The sequence below is a fragment of the Malaya genurostris genome, chromosome 2, assembly GCF_030247185.1.
Source record: "Malaya genurostris strain Urasoe2022 chromosome 2, Malgen_1.1, whole genome shotgun sequence".
In the NCBI taxonomy this organism is placed as follows: Eukaryota; Metazoa; Arthropoda; class Insecta; order Diptera; family Culicidae; genus Malaya; species Malaya genurostris.
In genome coordinates this window covers 23,174,912-23,193,526 of record NC_080571.1, presented here as the reverse complement: position 1 = coordinate 23,193,526, position 18,615 = coordinate 23,174,912, and the positions used below count along the sequence as shown (strand labels likewise).

The following is an 18,615-nucleotide window of genomic DNA, read 5'->3' as shown; positions in this document are numbered from 1 at the left end:
TCCATACTAAGCTTTGAATGAAAGGTATCATGGTTCCAAATTTATTGTATAATTTCCAAAGAAAAAATTCGGCGAACCTGTACTAATATTCCAATATGTAGGTCTAATTAGTTTATGGCCAAAAGAAGTGGTTTTGGCAATACCGGCTCTCGGCTTCCGGTTCCAGATTCACCGAAAACAGTGGACTACATCTCCAAAACGAACGGAACTCAACTCGATTTCAACGAGATAGTTAAACCGATTTTTACAATCCTATTCACAAATGATAGGTCTCACGAACGAAATTTAACGTTTTTTTTTATTCAAAAGATATTTTTATTCATCTGGCCTTTTTGCGTACAAGCTTTACGTGGCCGATTGAGCCGATTTTTTGAATAATTTTTTTTGTATTGGATCTCGTTGTCACCTTTTTTCTAGGGGGAGATGAGTTTCCATTTCCCTCCTACGAAGATTGAGGGTCACTTTGTCCGTGGCTTATCTCATAATCCATTGCTTCATCGTCAATGTTGTGTGTGATTTCCCATTTTTTCGTTTTTTGTGTATCGTAGTCTTGGGCTCGTTGAGTGTTGCTGTAGATGCGTCTTGTTGTACATTGGTTGCAGTTGCTTGTTGGGTGGAAGCAAAGACATCATATTAACAAGATATCCAGCTCTCACATTTCCCGAACAAATCTTTGGCAACATCCTTTTTTACTACCATGGCGCCCTCTGGCGAGTCCGCATCGAATCACGTATCGAAGTAGGGGAGAGAAATGTCAAATTCGTACGCGCCAAAATAGCAGCACTGCGCACCCATACAATTGACATGGCATGTTGAATGAGACGCCGTGCGATGGCGTTGCTGAACTGAAGATTGAGATCGCTCCAAGCTGACAGGGTCTGGTGGAAGGTAAGTTGTTAACTGCAGCTGGTGTACTACTGATGGTTTCGTTGAAGGGGATGCTTCATTGTTGTTGGTGGCTGCGACAAGTGTACTAGGGTTGCTTGGAGTTGGTGTGAAGGAAGCACCGTTGTCCTTTGGTGTAGTTGTCTCCTTGTTCAGTTTATCACATGGCTTACCGTAGTGAACAGCTTTTTGGCAATATTGACATCTGGCCATCTGATTGGCATAGGTAACAAGTGATTTGCACGAGATTCTTGTATCCTGACCGAATGTCACATAAGAAGGTATAGGCCTCCTCAAGAGCATGCGTAACAAACGTACGCCATTTAGAATACTGGGGAAAAAGTTCTTCCACTTTTCTTTTTCGATAGAGAGAATCTCTCCGTATTGGGACATAGTTTTGCGAATATAAGGATCGATGACGCTTGAGGAAAGATCATGCACACGCACTTCTACAGCACTATCTTCCATATATACTGGAATGTTGTACTTAATGTTTTTGTGCTCCACATAGTGCACATTGTTATTGTCTTTTGCGAATTGAATTGCATCCATCTCTTTGTAAAACGGGATGTAAACATCATTTGTCTTATTGCATTGAATTGCATTACATTTATACGTTTAATGTCAAGATGCATTTGCTGCTTAAGCAAACCTTCAAGTTCTCGTATCGAAGGTCGAATTTTGCACTGCTTGAAGTCAACAATTATTGTATTCTTTCGTATTGGCGGTAGCTTTTCTTTGTTTGGTTCACTCATTTCGAGATCGTTCTATTGCTCACTACACAATACTGTAGTTGGTTTCCTTTGTCCCGAATGTAAGCGGTTTTGTTTTATCGACTGGCTTGTATGAGATGTGAAAGCGAACTGAAATTTAACGTTGTCGTTTAACATTACGGTGCGAAGAACTTTAAAAGGCGGGTGGGTAATGCCAGAGACGTAAGTGGAGGACGTGAATACGAATAAAACAGTACCGCAAACAGTGGCCTTAAAGTCCGAAAAACACTTCGATTTTCCAATGAAAGATTAAACTAATTTTCACTAACTTAGCATAATTAAACAAGATCGTTCTTGGGTTGGCTTTACACAGATCGACTACCACTTTCTTAAATGCCTTTGAGGAGGAGGTTAATGAAAATCACGAATTTAGGAGTGTGAATACTGTAAAATAATTCAATATAACATGGAAAGGGAAACCTGTTGTAATCAGATAAAAACCGCTTCGATAGTTGTTGATTCAAATATATATTCGTATATACTTAACACTTATCCTGCACACTAATCTATCTCTTCTGGAAAACCTTACTTTGCTCGTTTAGGTTTCGCACCCTTCGCGGTCTTGCTACCTTTCGATTTGCCACCGCCACCCTTTTTGCCGGACCGACGAGATTTCGCATCCTCGCCGCGTTTGTCCTTTTTCATGCGAGGATCAACCACTTTGAAGCGACCTTCGACTCCTTTCGGCCGGCGAACCTTCTTGCCACTGACACCGGACTTCTTGGCAACCACGTACGTTACTTCCTTCTTTTTGGCGTCCGATTTTTTGTACAATCTGTGAAAAGAAAATGTTTTGATTAGTCGTTAGTGAGAGCAAAGACGATCGTCAACAAACTCACTTCTTCAGTAGCCTTATTTTCTCCTGATTGGTATTATCCACATTATCCATAATGGTCTCAGCTTTTTTCTTGATCTTCTCCAATCGCTTGGTGGCATGCTTCTTCTTACGTGCCTTTGCTTCCATCACTTTCTTAATCGAGCGAACATTCATCTCTTCGAGGTTCTTTTTGTAGGTGCCAACGACCTCGTGCGGTACCGGGACTTGCTTCTTCATGGTTTGCTCTTCGTCTTTGATGAACCAATCCGGCAAGTTGGCATCGTTGAACATATACCGGTTCCAAGCGGAATCGATCAGATCCCGGCGAGTTTTTTTACCCGTCACCAAAAGCTGTCCGAGTGCCAATTCTTCTTCGCTGAGTTTAATTTTCTTGGGTCGTTCAGCAGACACAACTTCAAAGCCATCTTTACCTCCGACTTTCTCAACTGTTTTGTGTTCAAACCCGGAGTCATCAACTTCTTGCTCCGAATCTGAATCCGAATCCGATGACGATTTCTCTCCGGAAACATCATGCCGGGCCCGTCGACGAGCTTTCTTACCAAGAGGTCTATTCTCCTTGCTCGAGTTGTCCTGACCGACTACTTCGACACCGGATTTTTTGTACATCTCCGTTAGCCTATCCAAATCGTAGTCCAGAGCTTGATCCTCTTCACCGAGAACATTTTTAAACGATTCTTTTTCAAACCACAATTGTGCTTTTGCCCGACGCTTTTCATCTTTGTTTCTGTAATCCAAATCGGTTATCAGGGGATTCTCTGCATCCGGATTGTCACTATCTAAGGCCTCTCCGTTCTCGTTCTGTCCATTGAGTGACACATTTTCATCCTCATCATCTTTGAAGCCCAATCCAGGACGATCTAGATCGGCATCGCTGTCTTCGTCGTCGGACTTTTGTGCCAAAATCTTTTCATCTTCAAACAGGTCTCCTTTTGTTTCCTTATCATACTTGACAAATTTTTGCCGTTTTTTCGGTAGACCGTCATCGTTGTCGTCGTGGTAATCGGGCCCAGCTAACACATCCGGCGGAGCATCCATCAAGGAATTCAATTCCGTCTTGTTTTTAACATCATTCAAACTGAAAATCATTGCATCATCGACTTCGGTTGGACCCTCATCACCTTTGATAACCATTTTCAAGTTCAGCTTCTCGTTCAACTTGGCTCTCTCTTTGTTAGCTTTTTTACGTTTCCGTTTGGCATCCTGTAATTCCTCTTTTTTCAAAGCGCGAATTTCATTGTCTATATTTTTCAACTCCACTGTTTCCTCATCGGCATCATCTTCCTTTTCCTGATCTATCTTTTCCGTCAGTTTGAGTAACCTATTCCCCTTTTCCTTACTTTTATTTTCTTCATCCGGTTGTGACGGAAACAGCTCACCACTCAGTTGTTTATGCCATTTAATCAAGGCCAATAAATCTTTTCTTCCCAGAACTTTTATGTCCTTACAGCACTCTTTAATTTCCGATGTCGTACGAGGATGATTTGTGGCCGCCTCATTGTCGAACTTAATCTCCGTTATCTGCGCCAACAGAGTCAAAGGTTTATCATTCTTCAGGAATTCCGTCACACCGACAATCTTTCGGACATCCGTTCCTTCGTATCCTTCAACCTTCGGTTTTTTCGTCTTTTCCACCTGCTTCAGTAGGTTAATTTTCACCTGGGGCTCAATGTCAAGCTCTTCGAATACATACTTGGCATCCAAAAACCTCGGATCAATTTTATCGGGTGCACGATAATGCTGACAAACGACAAAAATTTCCGCCGACTCGTTTCTGGAGGCGGATGGTTTCGTTGCGTGTACTTTCTTGAACAGTTGTTTCAGCACCCAAATCAGCGCATTGTAATCTTTCGACCGGAACACCTTAGTGATGAACCATCCTCCAGGTTTCAAAAATTGGGTCGCCAATTTGGTGGCACTTAGCGTCAAACAAACCTGCTGGTATGCATCGAACAACCAGTTCCGACCGACATTCGGTGCACCGTCGTTCAGAACCACATCCGCTTTCCAAGTTTTCAATTCTTTAGCCAGATCTGACTTGGTCTTATCGGTGGTAATGTCACCCACCAAACTAATACATCCCGGTACCGCCTTGATCGGATACAGATCAATTCCTATGACAACACTGGAGACGGGCATATTCTGTTTGGCTACCTGCATCCATCCGCCCGGAGCGGCACACAGATCGATACATACTTGCGATTGCTGGAGAAACCCATATCGTCGGTTGAGCTGAATAAGCTTGAATGCAGCACGAGAACGGTAGCCTAGATAATGTGAAGAAAAGTTAACTTTTTTTCCTCCATTTACTTCGTACTACATACCGGTCTCTTTGGCTAGTTTGTAGAATTTATCGCGCCGATCCTTTCCAACTTTTGTTTTTTTACCCATTTTGGAATCGATTCACGGGGTCGATCGGACCAACAGGAATCAACTAATTAAAACAATATAATATAAGCGGTTGCTGGAACAAACCGCACAAAAACGTGTTTTGCTGACCGACCACGAGCTAGTACAAAACAAACGTGTGTGTGCCTGTCAAACGATAGGTAATGTCTTAATGTTTTCGTTCTAAGGGAACACAATGAAAACGCATCGAAGAGCCGTTTCGAAAGATGAAAAACCCAGAGACCACACTGAAAAAAACTACACGGCCAAAAATTTATTTATAATATGCCGAGAATAAGAGCAAATTCAGCAGCTGCAAGATTCATATGGGTGGTCTATAATGTAAATGAAACTGAAACAAACGTATCCTCAGCAATCCGTTTTAGTTTTATTTATTCGACCAGTTCTACTGTCAAATTTAAAACTGGTATACATTGCCGTTCTATTTTTTCTATATTTGAAACACAGATAAAACGCTGTTGGAGCTGCCAGTTTATTTTGTTATAATTTCTAGATTTAAATTTTTAAACTGACATAAATTATGCATCTAGAACTAGAACACTCCTGAATATGCCCTAAGGTAACAGAGATATTTTGGCCCACCTTACCAACTTCATAGATTTAACCGGTGTTAAGTAACCCATGTTGCATCAATTTGAAGCTTATCACATTGAATTACTTATCGCGGCATGATTTTTCAAAGATATTACAACATTTGGTAGATATTAGAAAATAATTTATTCTAATATGGCAATTAATTGATACCCACGGACGACGAAAAATTAAGAGGAAGTTGAATTTTCGCAATTATTTTTCAAAAGATATTACATCTCAAAAACGACGTGTTTTGTGTGATTAATGAAGTAGGACAAAAAATTACGAGCTATTTGAAGTAAGGACTATGAAAATAAAAACATAACAATCCTGTTTAATTAAAAATTCCAAACGTCCAACATTCCGTCCAAATTTTAGAAAAAATTGCGTTTTCGCCATAAGACTTTTGATATTGCGATTTTGGAAGAAGAAGGACTCTCTAAAGTATTTATGAGTGCCGACGGTGTAGTGAATGATTATGAGTTTTCCTTCTATCTTAATTCAGCTATCGATAAAGTGATTTCTAGACGTGGAGAATAAAAAAAATGTATATTACCTTGATCAAAAAGTTTCTGGAATTCATTCAGGAAATTCCAAATAGAATAATCATCAAAATCGATATTGTCCCCTTCAAAGTACTCCCCATCGACTGCCACACACTCATATCAGCGCTTGGTCTAATCATCGAAACATTTTTTTATATTCAGTTTTCGATATGGCCATCAGAGCCATCTGCGATTTTTTCATAGTCTTGGGTGCTGAAATGCGGAAACGGAGCCGACTAAATAGGAAAAAGTCACAGGGAGCCAAATCAGGTGAGTTCGGTGATTGCTGAATGATATTCGTTTCGTTTTTAGCCAAATGTTCACAGATAATGATGGCATTGTGTAACGGTACGTTATCGTGTTGCAAGTTTGCCACAAATCTGGTCTTTTTCGGCGAATTGCTACACGCAAACGTCTCATAACCAGGTCTGGCAATAATCAACTCTGCACTTCATCATCACTGAGTCCAGCTCACCTGCAAATCGGTTTCAGAAGCATCACTGAGCGAGGGGTAACTATTTGTGTAGAGAAAACATCGTTTCAACATCGTAGTGTCAAGCAATCAGCAGATGAGCGCTGAATACACATCAAATGTTAGAACACACTGACAGACGATTTGTGAGTTGTGATTTGATGTGTTTGTACATCAACACATTGAATAAGATTCTTATGACACTGTCTCGCTTGTATTCCCCATCCACCAGAGTTGCCATGGGCGGCCAACGTTCGAATCGATGCCATTTCAATCCAATTCTCAACACATATTCTCGTATGCTGCAAAACGCATTCGGCTCAGTAGCCAGTTGTGTTTAGCTCGAGACATGAGATTCAATCGTTCATGGTATACATCACGCTACGGTTCGACTTTTGTTTTCGTACATTAATGCTCGTGCTTGTGCTCGTTTTGAGTACCAGCAAAAATAAATCCGAAAATCTGGGTTGTGTTGGCAGCTCTGTGGTTTAAGCATACACTGACCGGTGTAGCTAGGTACGGTGATGCCAAACTCAGTACTCACTTTTTGCCTTTCTCATATAGAAAGGTTATGCAATCACTGTGAAAACCGACTTTTGAACCGAGGCCCGGAGGGCCGAGTGTCATATACCATTCGACTCAGTTCGTCGAGTACGCAAAATGTCTGTGTGTGTGTATGTGTGTGTGTGTGTATGTGCGTATGTGTGTATGTAGCGTTTTTTTGCACTAACTTTTCTCGGAGATGGCTGAACCGATTTTCACAAACTTAGATTCAAATGAAAGGTCTTGTGGTCCCATACAAAATTCCTGAATATTATTTGGATCCGACTTCCGGTTCCGGAATTATGGGGTAAAATGTGCAAAAAATAGTCAAAATAAGTGCACTAACTTTTCTCAGAGATGGCTGAACCGATTTTCACAAACTTAGGTTCAAATGAAAGGTCTTCAAGTCCCATACAAAATTCCTGAATATTCTTTGGATCCGACTTCCGGTTCGGGAGTTATGGGGTAAAATGTGCAAAAAAAAAGAAAATATGTGTTCTAACTTTTCTCATAGATGGCGCGACCGATTTTCACAAACTTAGATTCAAATGAAAGGTCTTATGGTCCCATACAAAATTCCTGAATATTATTTGGATCCGACTTCCGGCTTCGGAATTATGGGGTAAAATGTGCAAAAAATAGTGTAAATAAGTGCACTAACTTTTCTCAGAGATGGCTGATGAAACCGATTTTCACAAACTTAGGTTCAAATGAAAGGTCTTGAAGTCCCATCAGGAATCAGAACAAATTGGCTCAAATGGCACGTTCCCCTTGATATTTGGAGATTTGTGCCTTGCCATCAATATGTTTTTAGCATCATTTTCCCGATATATAAGAGGGAAGGATTGAAAGGAAATGGTAAGGGTTGGACTAGGAGGATGGGAAAAATTGACGACACAAAAACACATAAAAGCAGAAGTAAATTCTGCACCCCTAAGGGATGCTGAACAATCTGCTGAGGATCACATTTAGTGGAAGCAGAAGGAAATTCTGAACCTCTACGAGGTCCAGAACAGTCTGCTGTTCATAAAACCTCCAACCCCCGAGAGGATTTAGAGATCTTACAAAAGCGACACCATTCTGCACTCCCGGAAGAATGCAGAACGACTCGCAGTATGTAAGAGCAGAAGTGAATTCGGTACCCCCCAAAGGATGCCAAACAATCTGCTAAACCCTATTTAAGGTGAATACAGAAGGGATTCATTCACTCCAGGAAGAACGATGAACCCTTCTGACTATAGCTCCTTACCACATTGGGTGAGAAACGAGAGAATATCCTTCAATTTTAGCTCCGCATACACAGACTCAACCATGTATGGAGAACCAAAAACCCGGATACGTAGCTGCGTCAATGCGGGACAGTTACATATCAGATGATATGAAGTACCATAATCGCATTTACACAAATCACACGAATAATACTCAGCACGTTGAATAGTAGCCATGTGATAATTGAGTTTGCAATGTCCAGTCTGAGCTCTGACCAGAATACTTCAATGATACTTGGAGAAATGCAGTAGACACTTTGACATTTTCAGATTTAAATCTGGTAGAAATGCTTTTGTCTGAGCGCAAGTTTGCAAGCTGCGTCAGTAGCTGGCATGTTTGGATGCAGCCCAAGAACGTATCTTGTGCTTTATACAACTAGTTGAAAGTGGTAAAGCTGGTTCAGGACCAACGAAATCATTCGTTGCACCAGCTCTAGCCAACTCATCAGCCCATTCATTTCCAGTAATACCAGAATGGCCGGGTACCCATAAGAAGTAAACAGCATTTGAAATGCTGAGGCCTTCAATTTGAGTTCGACATGCGATCACTAGATTCGACCGTGAGTCATTCGAACTGAGTGCTTTTAAGGCTGCCTGACTGTCGGAACAAAAATAAATACGTTTACCACAGATCCTCTGCTGAAGTGCCGATTGTACTCCACACAGAATTGCGTAGATTTCTGCTTGGAACACAGTACAGTATCTACCAAGTGAATGAGACTGCTCCAGCCTCATTTCACGACAGTAGACACCAGCACCAGCACGACCATTCAACAGAGAACCGTAAAACAAACTATGTGTTCATCAAGTTGTCGTTCCAGACAACCAGACAACCATTCCTAACGAAGAGGATAGCTCACATTGAATGTTTTAAAAGGAAAACTGCATGTGAGAGTTAGGTCACTAGGAGCGAGTAAATACTCATCTCACGTAACCATTTGAGACCACAAGCGAGTGTGGCTAGTAGCATAATCCAAAGGGTTACTGTTCCAAAGCCTATAACCTTAAGACGGTATGCACAAGATAATGCTTCTTGTTTTAGGAACGCATGTAGTGGTTTAATGCACAGTAGCGCCTCTAGAGCAGCAGTCGGAGTTGTCGTGAATGCTCCTGTCATCGCTATTAGGACCATCCTTTGGAGATGATTTAGCTTTGACTGAACTGTCGCGACTTCTCCTTTCTGCCACCATACAAGACATCCATATGCTAAAATTGGTCTAACAATAGTTGTGTAGATCCAATGAATATATCTGGGTTTGAGTCCCCACGATTTTACAAAAGCTCGTCTGCATTGGCCGAAAGCCATGCAAGCTCTTTCAATCCTGAAGTCAATGTGAGCATACCAATTCAGTTTTAAGTCAAGAATAACCCCGACGTATTTAACTTGATCGACCACAGTGACCCCTGAACCAAAGAACTGCAACGGACGAGCTTCTGTAATTATCCTACGATGAGTGAAAAGCACCATTGATGTTTTGCCCGGATTTACAGATAATCCAACCTGACAACACCATTGTTCAACAGATCGCAGGGCTTGCTGCATTAAATCAAAGAGAGTGTTAATGCTTATACCGGTCATTAATATATGATAATCGTCGGCAAAACCATAAGTCGGAAATCCGAGGTTATTAAGTTTCCTTAACAAACTATCAGTGACTAGGTTCCATAAAAGTGGGAATAGTACACCACCTTGAGGAAAAACCCAAGATATTCCGTTCACGACTGCAATGTTTAACCTCCTGCAGCCATTCAGCCATCGGCACGGAAATACACCTTGACTTAGGAGTTCCTATTTTTGTGGCCTTTTACGACATGGAACAGGAAACCAGTGGATCAATTCTTGGTAAAAAATAATTCCGCCGGATGCCACACGGCTTACCTGTTTGGTGGACTTATACCTACTGGTACAGGTGGACCGTAGCGTTATTCTTAGCCAGTTGGGAAACCGCTACCGACACTACACGGCTATCTAGGCTGCTCAGAGAGGGAAGTTAACATTGATGGTCAACTTCCATGGATGGCCGAGCAGCCGTTCAAATGAAAGGTCTTATGGTCCCATACAAAATTCCTGAATATTATTTGGATCCGACTTCCGGCTTCGGAATTATGGGGTAAAATGTGCAAAAAATAGTGTAAATAAGTGCACTAACTTTTCTCAGAGATGGCTGATGAAACCGATTTTCACAAACTTAGGTTCAAATGAAAGGTCTTGAAGTCCCATACAAAATTCCTGAATATTATTTGGATCCGACTTCCGGTTCGGGAGTTATGGGGTAAAATGTGCAAAAAACGAAAATATATGTTCTAACTTTTCTCATTGATGGCGCGACCGATTTTCACAAACTTAGATTCAAATGAAAGGTCCTGTGGTACCATACGTAATTCCTGAATTTCATGCGGGTCCGACTTCCGGAACCGGAAATATAGGGTAAAGTGGGTTAAAAATTGTATACCATCACTGAAAATGGGGAAAAACCTTAAAAAATTCTTTAAATCGACCTCAAATCTTTTCCAATTGATAGTTTTTATCAGTAGACGGTCAAACAAACCGATTTCGGTTATTCTTTCAAGAATCGCAGTATTATATATGATAGTATGATTGTTATGAGAAAGGCATCATTACACCACTAGGTGGATTAAAACAGGTTTTAAAACTAGGAATGAGATTAGATGCTATGGAATCAAAACTGAGAACCATCAATGCCATCATAATTTGATGTCAGCGGTGCTCTGTATAGGTGAGTGTGTTTGTTTAAATCAGCGATGAGTTTCGTCTTTAACATCTGTTTACGGATAGATAGACGCCTTCTTTTTCGACTGAAAACTCTCTCATCATTCACAGACTCATGGTCACTTCTGAAACGTTCGTGCAACTGATAAACGACTGATTCGTCGCACCATTGAAACCGTTTCTAACGCAAAATTTAATACAAACTTGTTGTTGCAAATTCATTTCCATTTTGAAAATTGTACAAAATGGAGGACATGCACAATCGCAGATGTACTCTATACAGCGTAACTTTTACAAATGCCCAGATCAGAGCTGCTATATGTCACTATCAACTAGCAACTTTGAACGATGAAGACTGGAAAGTTATGTCACTGAACTGCTTTACCAATCATCATGTATTGAGTGTCTGAGAGCCGATCTGTCATAACTTAAAATCTCTTGATATTACACTCACTAGGACGCTCATTGATTGCCGATGCGATAGATATTATCTTTATTTCTCATGCCACTGCTTGATCACGATGTGACTGAATATTAATCAAACAGCATAAGCCGTACCGATGGCAGATGACGATGATTTTAGTCAGTCTGTCAAGGTCATTTGACATGACTGACAATTTGCAGCTCTGGCCCAGATATCAAGCTGAAAATTTGATAGAATATCAATGACAGATGTGGCAACTGAAAAAAATCTAATCGGGTGACTAAGAGCGCCATACGGTGGTGATTACGAGAACTTTTTGATCAAGGTAGTAAGTTCTTGACCAGGGTCCTGTGAAAAGTAATATAACAGTTATGTTTACGTTTACGGCTAATAGAATTCACTGGTGGCCAGAGGAAAATACAATACAGATATACAATAATGATCAAAAGAAAAACTATCTGTTTCTGTTGATCAACTTTAGTTTGGCAACCATATATTTTTTCCGAAAATAAGTGTGGTTGAGGTACAACATCAGAAATCATCGGCTGTGAAAGCAACATACCTACTGTTCAGAGAAAGTATTTGAAACAATTATTGCTTTAGCAAATAACATAAGCTTCATACTTCGTGTTGAAGGATTTTCATTAAGAGTCCAACAACAGTTGAAATCGTTTCTCATCGCACTTTATCCTCATTGTTAGCTTGACTTGATCTTGGCTTTCGTGAATTGAAATCGAATAATATTTCATATTCTGAATCTCGTACTCTTTCTATAATCTCGTTCATGTTCATGTGATCATGTGTTCAGTCATCCTTATCTATTTCAACTCGTACTTTCAAACGCACTTTCAGTAATGAAGTGATCACTGTGTAATAGAATTTTCATAACGCTTCAGTCTAATAACTTAAAACACCGATTTATTAGTTTTGATAGCTAACAATTACATTTTCGAATTCACCCAAGGGGGACGACACTAGAAAACTGCACTTCGCTTCGATTAAACTTTTTTACGCTGCATACGATCAAGCACACTTTCCTTCTCTTTGATACACATAGTAACGGTTGAATATGGATCGGTTGTCTTTTCTTGGGTTTTTGCTGGTTAAAAACAAAACCATGGAGATATGATGTATCGTATTAAGCAAAGTAACTTGAAAGTTGCAAATGTCACATAAAGAAAAATATAATTTTATTTTTCAAGAAACAATGGTATGTAAATAAAATGATGCTATTTTTTAATTTATTAGTTTTCAGAAACAGTCAAACATGTGAAGCGATAATTAGAGATGCTCGCTCTTCCACTTCGACCGAATCAACGATTGTGAATTTTACAATTCAAGGATTCGAATCTAGGTTGAACAAAATTCAAACAAAAAGTTTTAGAGCTGATCGAAAACTATGTATCATTCAACATAAGCTGTTATGTTTCTCATATGGAGAAAGTAACAATAGACTCCGATGATATTTTATACTACACATGAAAAAATGTAGCGTACATCGAAAACTTCAAGAAAACTTTATATAGACTTTGTTGTATCATTATTGTTTCGTTTAAATATAATTATTCGATGAATTACTATCCTATACAAAATCAAAAGCAGTTTTTATGTGAAAATTGTTCATGAAATAGCATAATAGGTGAAACATAATCCTACTATATAGAAATTTTCTTCAATAATTTCGTTATGTGAAATGTATAGTTTGTTGTATTAAAGTAAAAAAATGAATTGTTACCATTTCTATAAGATTTTCAATAACATATTTCATAAAAACAGCTTTATTCGAGTTTTACTTCAGTATTAATGAAAAACGTTTCTAAACATATAAATGGTAAGTATTAGCATCTGACAAAATATAAAACCACTTTAATATCACATACTGAGATATCTTCGGGTAAACATTCAAAGGGCTACAATAAATTGAAATATATTCCATCTTCATGCTCCCAGCTCTGTCGTCCTCATCGAATTCACCTAATGATGATAGAATTAACCAACGGTACTATTTTTTGTTTACTTTGCTTGTAGAAAGTACACAAATCAGTTAAAATAAATTGATTGATTAAGAGAACTGATTCATTTATTCTTTCTCGAATGCGACAAATAAGCAGAATTTCGATAAAACATGATTTAATATTTTATAAGACAATGGAGATTGAAAGAATTAATTTTAATTTTATTACAGAACAGTCAAAACAAAACATTTTTTCATTAAAAAAGGTGTTAATCAAGCGGTAAATTACGCTAAACTCTTAGCTAAATTAGACAAATAACCTGATTTAATCCAAAATAATCTCACCCAATCTTGCACAATCTGTTCTAAACTATCTCAAAACCCTTGGCGGGTTCATCCAATCCCTCCTAAACTATCCTAAACCAGTTAAATTTGGTTTGTGTTCAGCTAAACTTCGATTCGATTCACAATTTATTTTGTGTCATAGTCCCATAAACATTTATGAGAAAGACATCACGAAAATACATTGTCTCTTGAAGAAATGCTACTGTGAACGATTAGAAATGACTGTTTGAGTTGAAATTCATTTTTCTTTGCATTCTGACAGGAAACCTTGCAATCATCATCCTCGCACACAAGCGCCTTTAGTACTCACTTATACGTAGCGGGAATATTTCTCCCCAGATAACAGGTTTTGTCTGCCAGAATTTAGATTCTGGCAACAGTTGTGTAATTGCGATTATGTATCGGCAAACTTTTCGGATACTTGATATCGCACTACTATGTGCAAACTTTTATATTGACAGACAAAAAGGACAAAGTTTCTAGCTTCATATATTTTGTTGGCAAAGCTGTATCCATTAGATTACTACATACTTGAGTAGCAAATTATTGTGAAAAACAAAACAAATTAAAATGCTAAATATTGATAATTTGTTCATGAATTCAGAAATTGAACTATAATTATCTAGTCTCAAAATAATTCCTATTTATATTCACACATGCAAGGTTGATGAGACCGTCCAACAAGAAAATGACACAATTCTGCCTGCACTATTTTGACAGCTATCAAAATCTAACCAGGCCTCTTCCGGTTTCCAACGCTCTTCACTAACGGACAGAGAAGTTTCTAATTGTCTCGAGAAATTTTGCAAAAATAGTGTATTAGTTTTAACTTTCACAAAAGAGAAAATTTGCTGTCATGACTAATTAGCATCTTAAGTGAATGCTTACAAATGTTTGAATGATTACTCAAATTTAAGTTACCGTGATTTGACGTGCACTTTCTGTTTCGTTGCAATTTCCAAGTGTTCCCTCCCACCAAGAGTGTTGACTTGGTGGTTTTGGTGGTAAACAAAACAGTTGCACGTGTAAGCAGCTTTCGCTGCGAGTTTCATTGCGTATACGGAAATACGTTCGTACGCTGGCGTAAACATTCCAGAACGAGTATGGTTCGAATAGAACTTTCTCAACTTGTTGAGTTGCAGAAACGTACGCAGCAAATTCGGAACATTTGCATTCTAGCACATGTGGACCACGGTAAAACCACCCTGGCTGATTCACTGATCGCCAGCAATGGTATAATTTCACAACGGCTAGCGGGAAAGATGCGCTACATGGACAGTCGACCTGATGAACAGGAACGACAGATTACGATGAAGAGTAGCAGTATAGCGCTATGCTACGAACAACATTTGGTCAATCTGATTGATTCGCCAGGCCATGTAGATTTCTCCAGTGAGGTTTCCACGGCGATACGACTTTGCGATGGTGCGATTATAGTTGTGGATGTTGTCGAAGGTGTATGTCCTCAGACCAGAATCTGTCTGAAGCAAGCTTACAGTGAAAATTTGAAAACGGTGTTGCTACTGAACAAAGTGGACCGGTTGATACTGGAGAAGAAAATGGACACGGTAGAAGCGTACAAGCATCTGACGCAGGTTTTGGAACAGGTCAATGCTGTGGTGGGAAATATATTCGTTACCGATGTACTGGCGAAGGAAGTTGTAAGCTCAAAGGATCAGATATCAGCACTGGAAGACGTTGATGATTCATTGATCTATTTCACACCGTCGAATGGAAATGTGATATTTGGTTCCGCTCTAGATGGGTGGGGTTTCACGACAAAAATGTTCGCTGCGATATACCAAACAAAGTTGGGTGTACCATTGGATCAGCTGGAAGAAAGCTTGTGGGGCGATTTTTACTACAGTCCCAAAAAGAAAGTTATTGAAAAAGGAGCTTTAGACAAGGGACGCAGGCCATTGTTCTCGCAGTTGATTCTGGATAACTTGTGGAGTGTCTACGAGATTATTCAAAATCGTGACGTGGACAAGTTAAAAGCTATATCGGAAAAGCTTGGAGTTCCACAAACAGCACGAGATTTGAAGCATGCCGATATCCGTATACCCATTCGAAACATTCTGTCTCAGTGGCTTCCAATGGAAAAATCACTTTTAGAGCATGTCGTCCAAAATGTTCCTAGTCCACAAATGATTCCCGACTCGAAGGCGGAAAAGCTGCTCTGCTCGCGAATGGAGGATTTCAAATCGTATCCCGATCGAACGCAGCTACTAAAATTTGACATCATGAAATGTGACCCGGAAAGCGAAACGTTGATTGTGTTCATCTCTAAAATGTTCCCCATAGAGCCTACGGCCATTCCCCAGTCGATTGTGGATGGTATGATGAAGTTGTTACTCGATTCGGGACAAAGTAATGTCCATACAGAGGAGGAACTGTTTCTAGCATTTGGCCGAGTGTACAGTGGAAAGCTTAAGAAGGGTGATAAGGTCTTCGTTGTGGGGCCGAAACATGATCCACGAATTTTAACACAGGAATCGTTTGATCTGGAAGCTTCACCTCATATTGCGCAGGTATGTGATTGAAGCAGAAAATGTACAAAATTTTTTAACGATCCCTTCTCTAGGTCCAAGTAGATCACCTTTTCATGCTGATGGGTCGCCAACTGGAACCGGTGGAATCGGTACCGGCGGGAAACATTGTCGGTATCGCTGGCCTGCAGAATCACGTTCTTAAAACGGCAACATTGAGTAGCACACCGTACTGTCCGCCGTTTGTGGATTTGCCGAAAATCGCTACGCCAATTCTGCGAGTGGCTGTGGAACCAAAAGATATTCAGGATATGCCTAAACTTATACGAGGACTGAAACGTTTAAATCAGGCTGATGCATGCGTGGAAGTTCGCATCCAAGAGAGTGGGGAACACGTTCTTCTCACATTGGGGGAGGTTCATTTGGAGCGATGCATCAAAGATCTGCAGGAAACTTATGCCAAAGTACAGTTGAACATTTCCAAGCCCATTGTTCCGTTCAAGGAAACGATTGTGAAATTCGTGCCCACATCCGAGGAGAACTTTGAACAGGAAATGGCAAAGGAGAAGGAACGCGAAAAAGTAGTGACCATTCACACGCCAAACCAACAATGTTGTATTAAATTGCTTGCATTGCCTTTGCCCTCCGAAGTTGTTGAGTTATTGGAAACCTACAACCCGATTCTGAGGGTACTTGCGCAAACTCAAACCACAGAAGAAATCTCGCAGAATTTGCGCGATTCTTTAGTCGAGCTGAAGGACAAGTTGCATAAAGTTTTCACTGATAGTGAAACAGAAGAATTTTCTTCGGAAACGGTAGAGAAAATTTGGAGCTTTGGGCCGAAGAAATGTGGACCAAATATCCTACTAAATCACACATCGTTTCGAAATCTACCAGTTTGGGGTATGCGAAAAGCTCCTAATTCAAACGAAGAAATAGATCCGTTTAGTAGTGATGTGCGGAGTAATTACGAATCTTCGTTCGTCAACGGTTTTCAGTTAGCGAGTTTGGCTGGACCGCTATGCGATGAACCAATGCAAGGTGTTTGTTTTGTCCTGTTAGAATGGACTATCTGTTCGGCGTCCGACGGTGACGGTGAGCAGGGATCCGTTGTTTCCCACGGTCCACTGTCGGGTCAAATAATGTCCAGCGTCAAGGAAGGCTGCAAAAAAGCATTCCAGAATCAGCCACAGCGACTGATTCATCCCATGTACAGTTGTAATATAACCGTTAGTGGCGATGTGCTGGGGAAAATGTACGCCGCCATTGGGAAGCGCCAGGGGCGCATTCAATCCGCTGATCTTATCGAAGGCAGCGGCCAGTTTGATGTTAATGCTGTTATTCCTGTGATTGAATCGTTCAACTTTGCCACCGAAATAAGAAAACAAACGTCCGGTCTAGCGATGCCGCAGCTGGTGTTTAGTCATTGGGAGGTGAGTAGTTCAGAATAACATTCGTACGTACGGGTATTCAATTTCTAAGGTCGTTTTCAATATCCCAGATCATCGACATTGATCCCTATTGGGTACCCAGAACGGAGGAAGAATACGAGCAGTACGGAGAAAAGGCCGATTTTACCAACATCGCCAAAGTCTACATGGACTCGATACGTGAACGGAAAGGTTTGTCTGTGGAGAAGAAAACAGTTGAACACGCCGAGAAGCAGCGGACGTTGTCAAAAAATAAATAGTGAATAATTTTCAGTATTTGGCTGTTTTTAGATAAATAAATTGAAATTTTATAGCTTGTTTTGAACGAATCGTCGTATTTTTGCCTTTCTCATATAGAAAGTTTATGCAATCACTGTGAAAACCGACTTTTGAACCGAGGCCCGGATAGCCGAGTGTCATATACCATTCGACTCAGTACGTCGAGTACGCAAAATGTCTGTGTGTGTATGTGTAAATGTAACGTTTTTTTGCACTAATTTTTCTCGGAGATGGCTGAACCGATTTTCACAAACTTAGATTCAAATGAAAGGTTCTGTGGTCCCATACGTAATTCCTTAATTTCATCTGGATCCGACTTCCGAATTCGGAAATGTAAGGTAAAGTGTGTTAAAAATTGTGTACCATCACTGAAAAGGGCGAAAAACCGAAAAAAGGTTTCTAAATCGACCTCAAATATTCTCCAATTAATAGTTTTTATCAGTAAATGGTCAAACAAACCGATTTCAGTTATTCTTGTTAGGAATCGAAGAAAATTATTTTGAAGAATACCACAGTATTATATATGATGGTATGATTAATATGAGAAAGGCATCATTACACCACTAGGTGGATTAAAACAGGTTTTTTAAAGTAAAGCAACCCATGCTGTACGTTATTGAAAATGATAATTTCGCCGACGGTCATCAGGCATACGATCGA

The 18,615-nt window shown here is 40.0% G+C and overlaps 2 protein-coding genes across 2 annotated transcripts; one reads left to right on the top strand and one right to left on the bottom strand.

The window, feature by feature from the left end:
• Positions 1-2,107: 2,107 nt before the first annotated feature.
• LOC131430778 (pre-rRNA 2'-O-ribose RNA methyltransferase FTSJ3) lies at positions 2,108-5,022 on the bottom strand. Its single transcript, XM_058595980.1, has 3 exons — positions 4,818-5,022; positions 2,498-4,760; positions 2,108-2,433 (listed from the first exon to the last, which is right to left on the bottom strand). Exons 1-3 carry the CDS (start codon positions 4,882-4,884, stop codon positions 2,184-2,186), a joined length of 2,580 nt encoding a protein of 859 aa, XP_058451963.1. The 5' UTR covers positions 4,885-5,022; the 3' UTR covers positions 2,108-2,183.
• Positions 5,023-14,765: 9,743 nt separating this feature from the next.
• Positions 14,766-18,005, top strand: LOC131431461 (elongation factor-like GTPase 1). The gene is made up of 3 exons (XM_058597189.1): positions 14,766-16,288; positions 16,342-17,679; positions 17,748-18,005. The coding sequence occupies exons 1-3, from the start codon at positions 14,861-14,863 to the stop codon at positions 17,934-17,936; spliced, it is 2,955 nt and encodes a 984-aa protein (XP_058453172.1). The 5' UTR covers positions 14,766-14,860; the 3' UTR covers positions 17,937-18,005.
• The last annotated feature ends 610 nt before the right edge of the window (positions 18,006-18,615 follow it).

Bases quoted from the DNA above. Each gene is read 5' to 3' on its own strand.
- LOC131430778 (XM_058595980.1), bottom strand. From the start codon at position 4,884: ATGGGTAAAAAAACAAAAGTTGGAAAGGATCGGCGCGATAAATTCTAC. The intron at 4,761-4,817 runs GTATGTAGTACG...CACATTATCTAG, and splicing joins CAAACTAGCCAAAGAGACCG to GCTACCGTTCTCGTGCTGCA. The intron at 2,434-2,497 runs GTGAGTTTGTTG...TTCTTTTCACAG, and splicing joins AAAATAAGGCTACTGAAGAA to ATTGTACAAAAAATCGGACG.
- LOC131431461 (XM_058597189.1), top strand. From the start codon at position 14,861: ATGGTTCGAATAGAACTTTCTCAACTTGTTGAGTTGCAGAAACGTACG. The intron at 16,289-16,341 runs GTATGTGATTGA...TCCCTTCTCTAG, and splicing joins CTTCACCTCATATTGCGCAG to GTCCAAGTAGATCACCTTTT. The intron at 17,680-17,747 runs GTGAGTAGTTCA...TCAATATCCCAG, and splicing joins TGGTGTTTAGTCATTGGGAG to ATCATCGACATTGATCCCTA.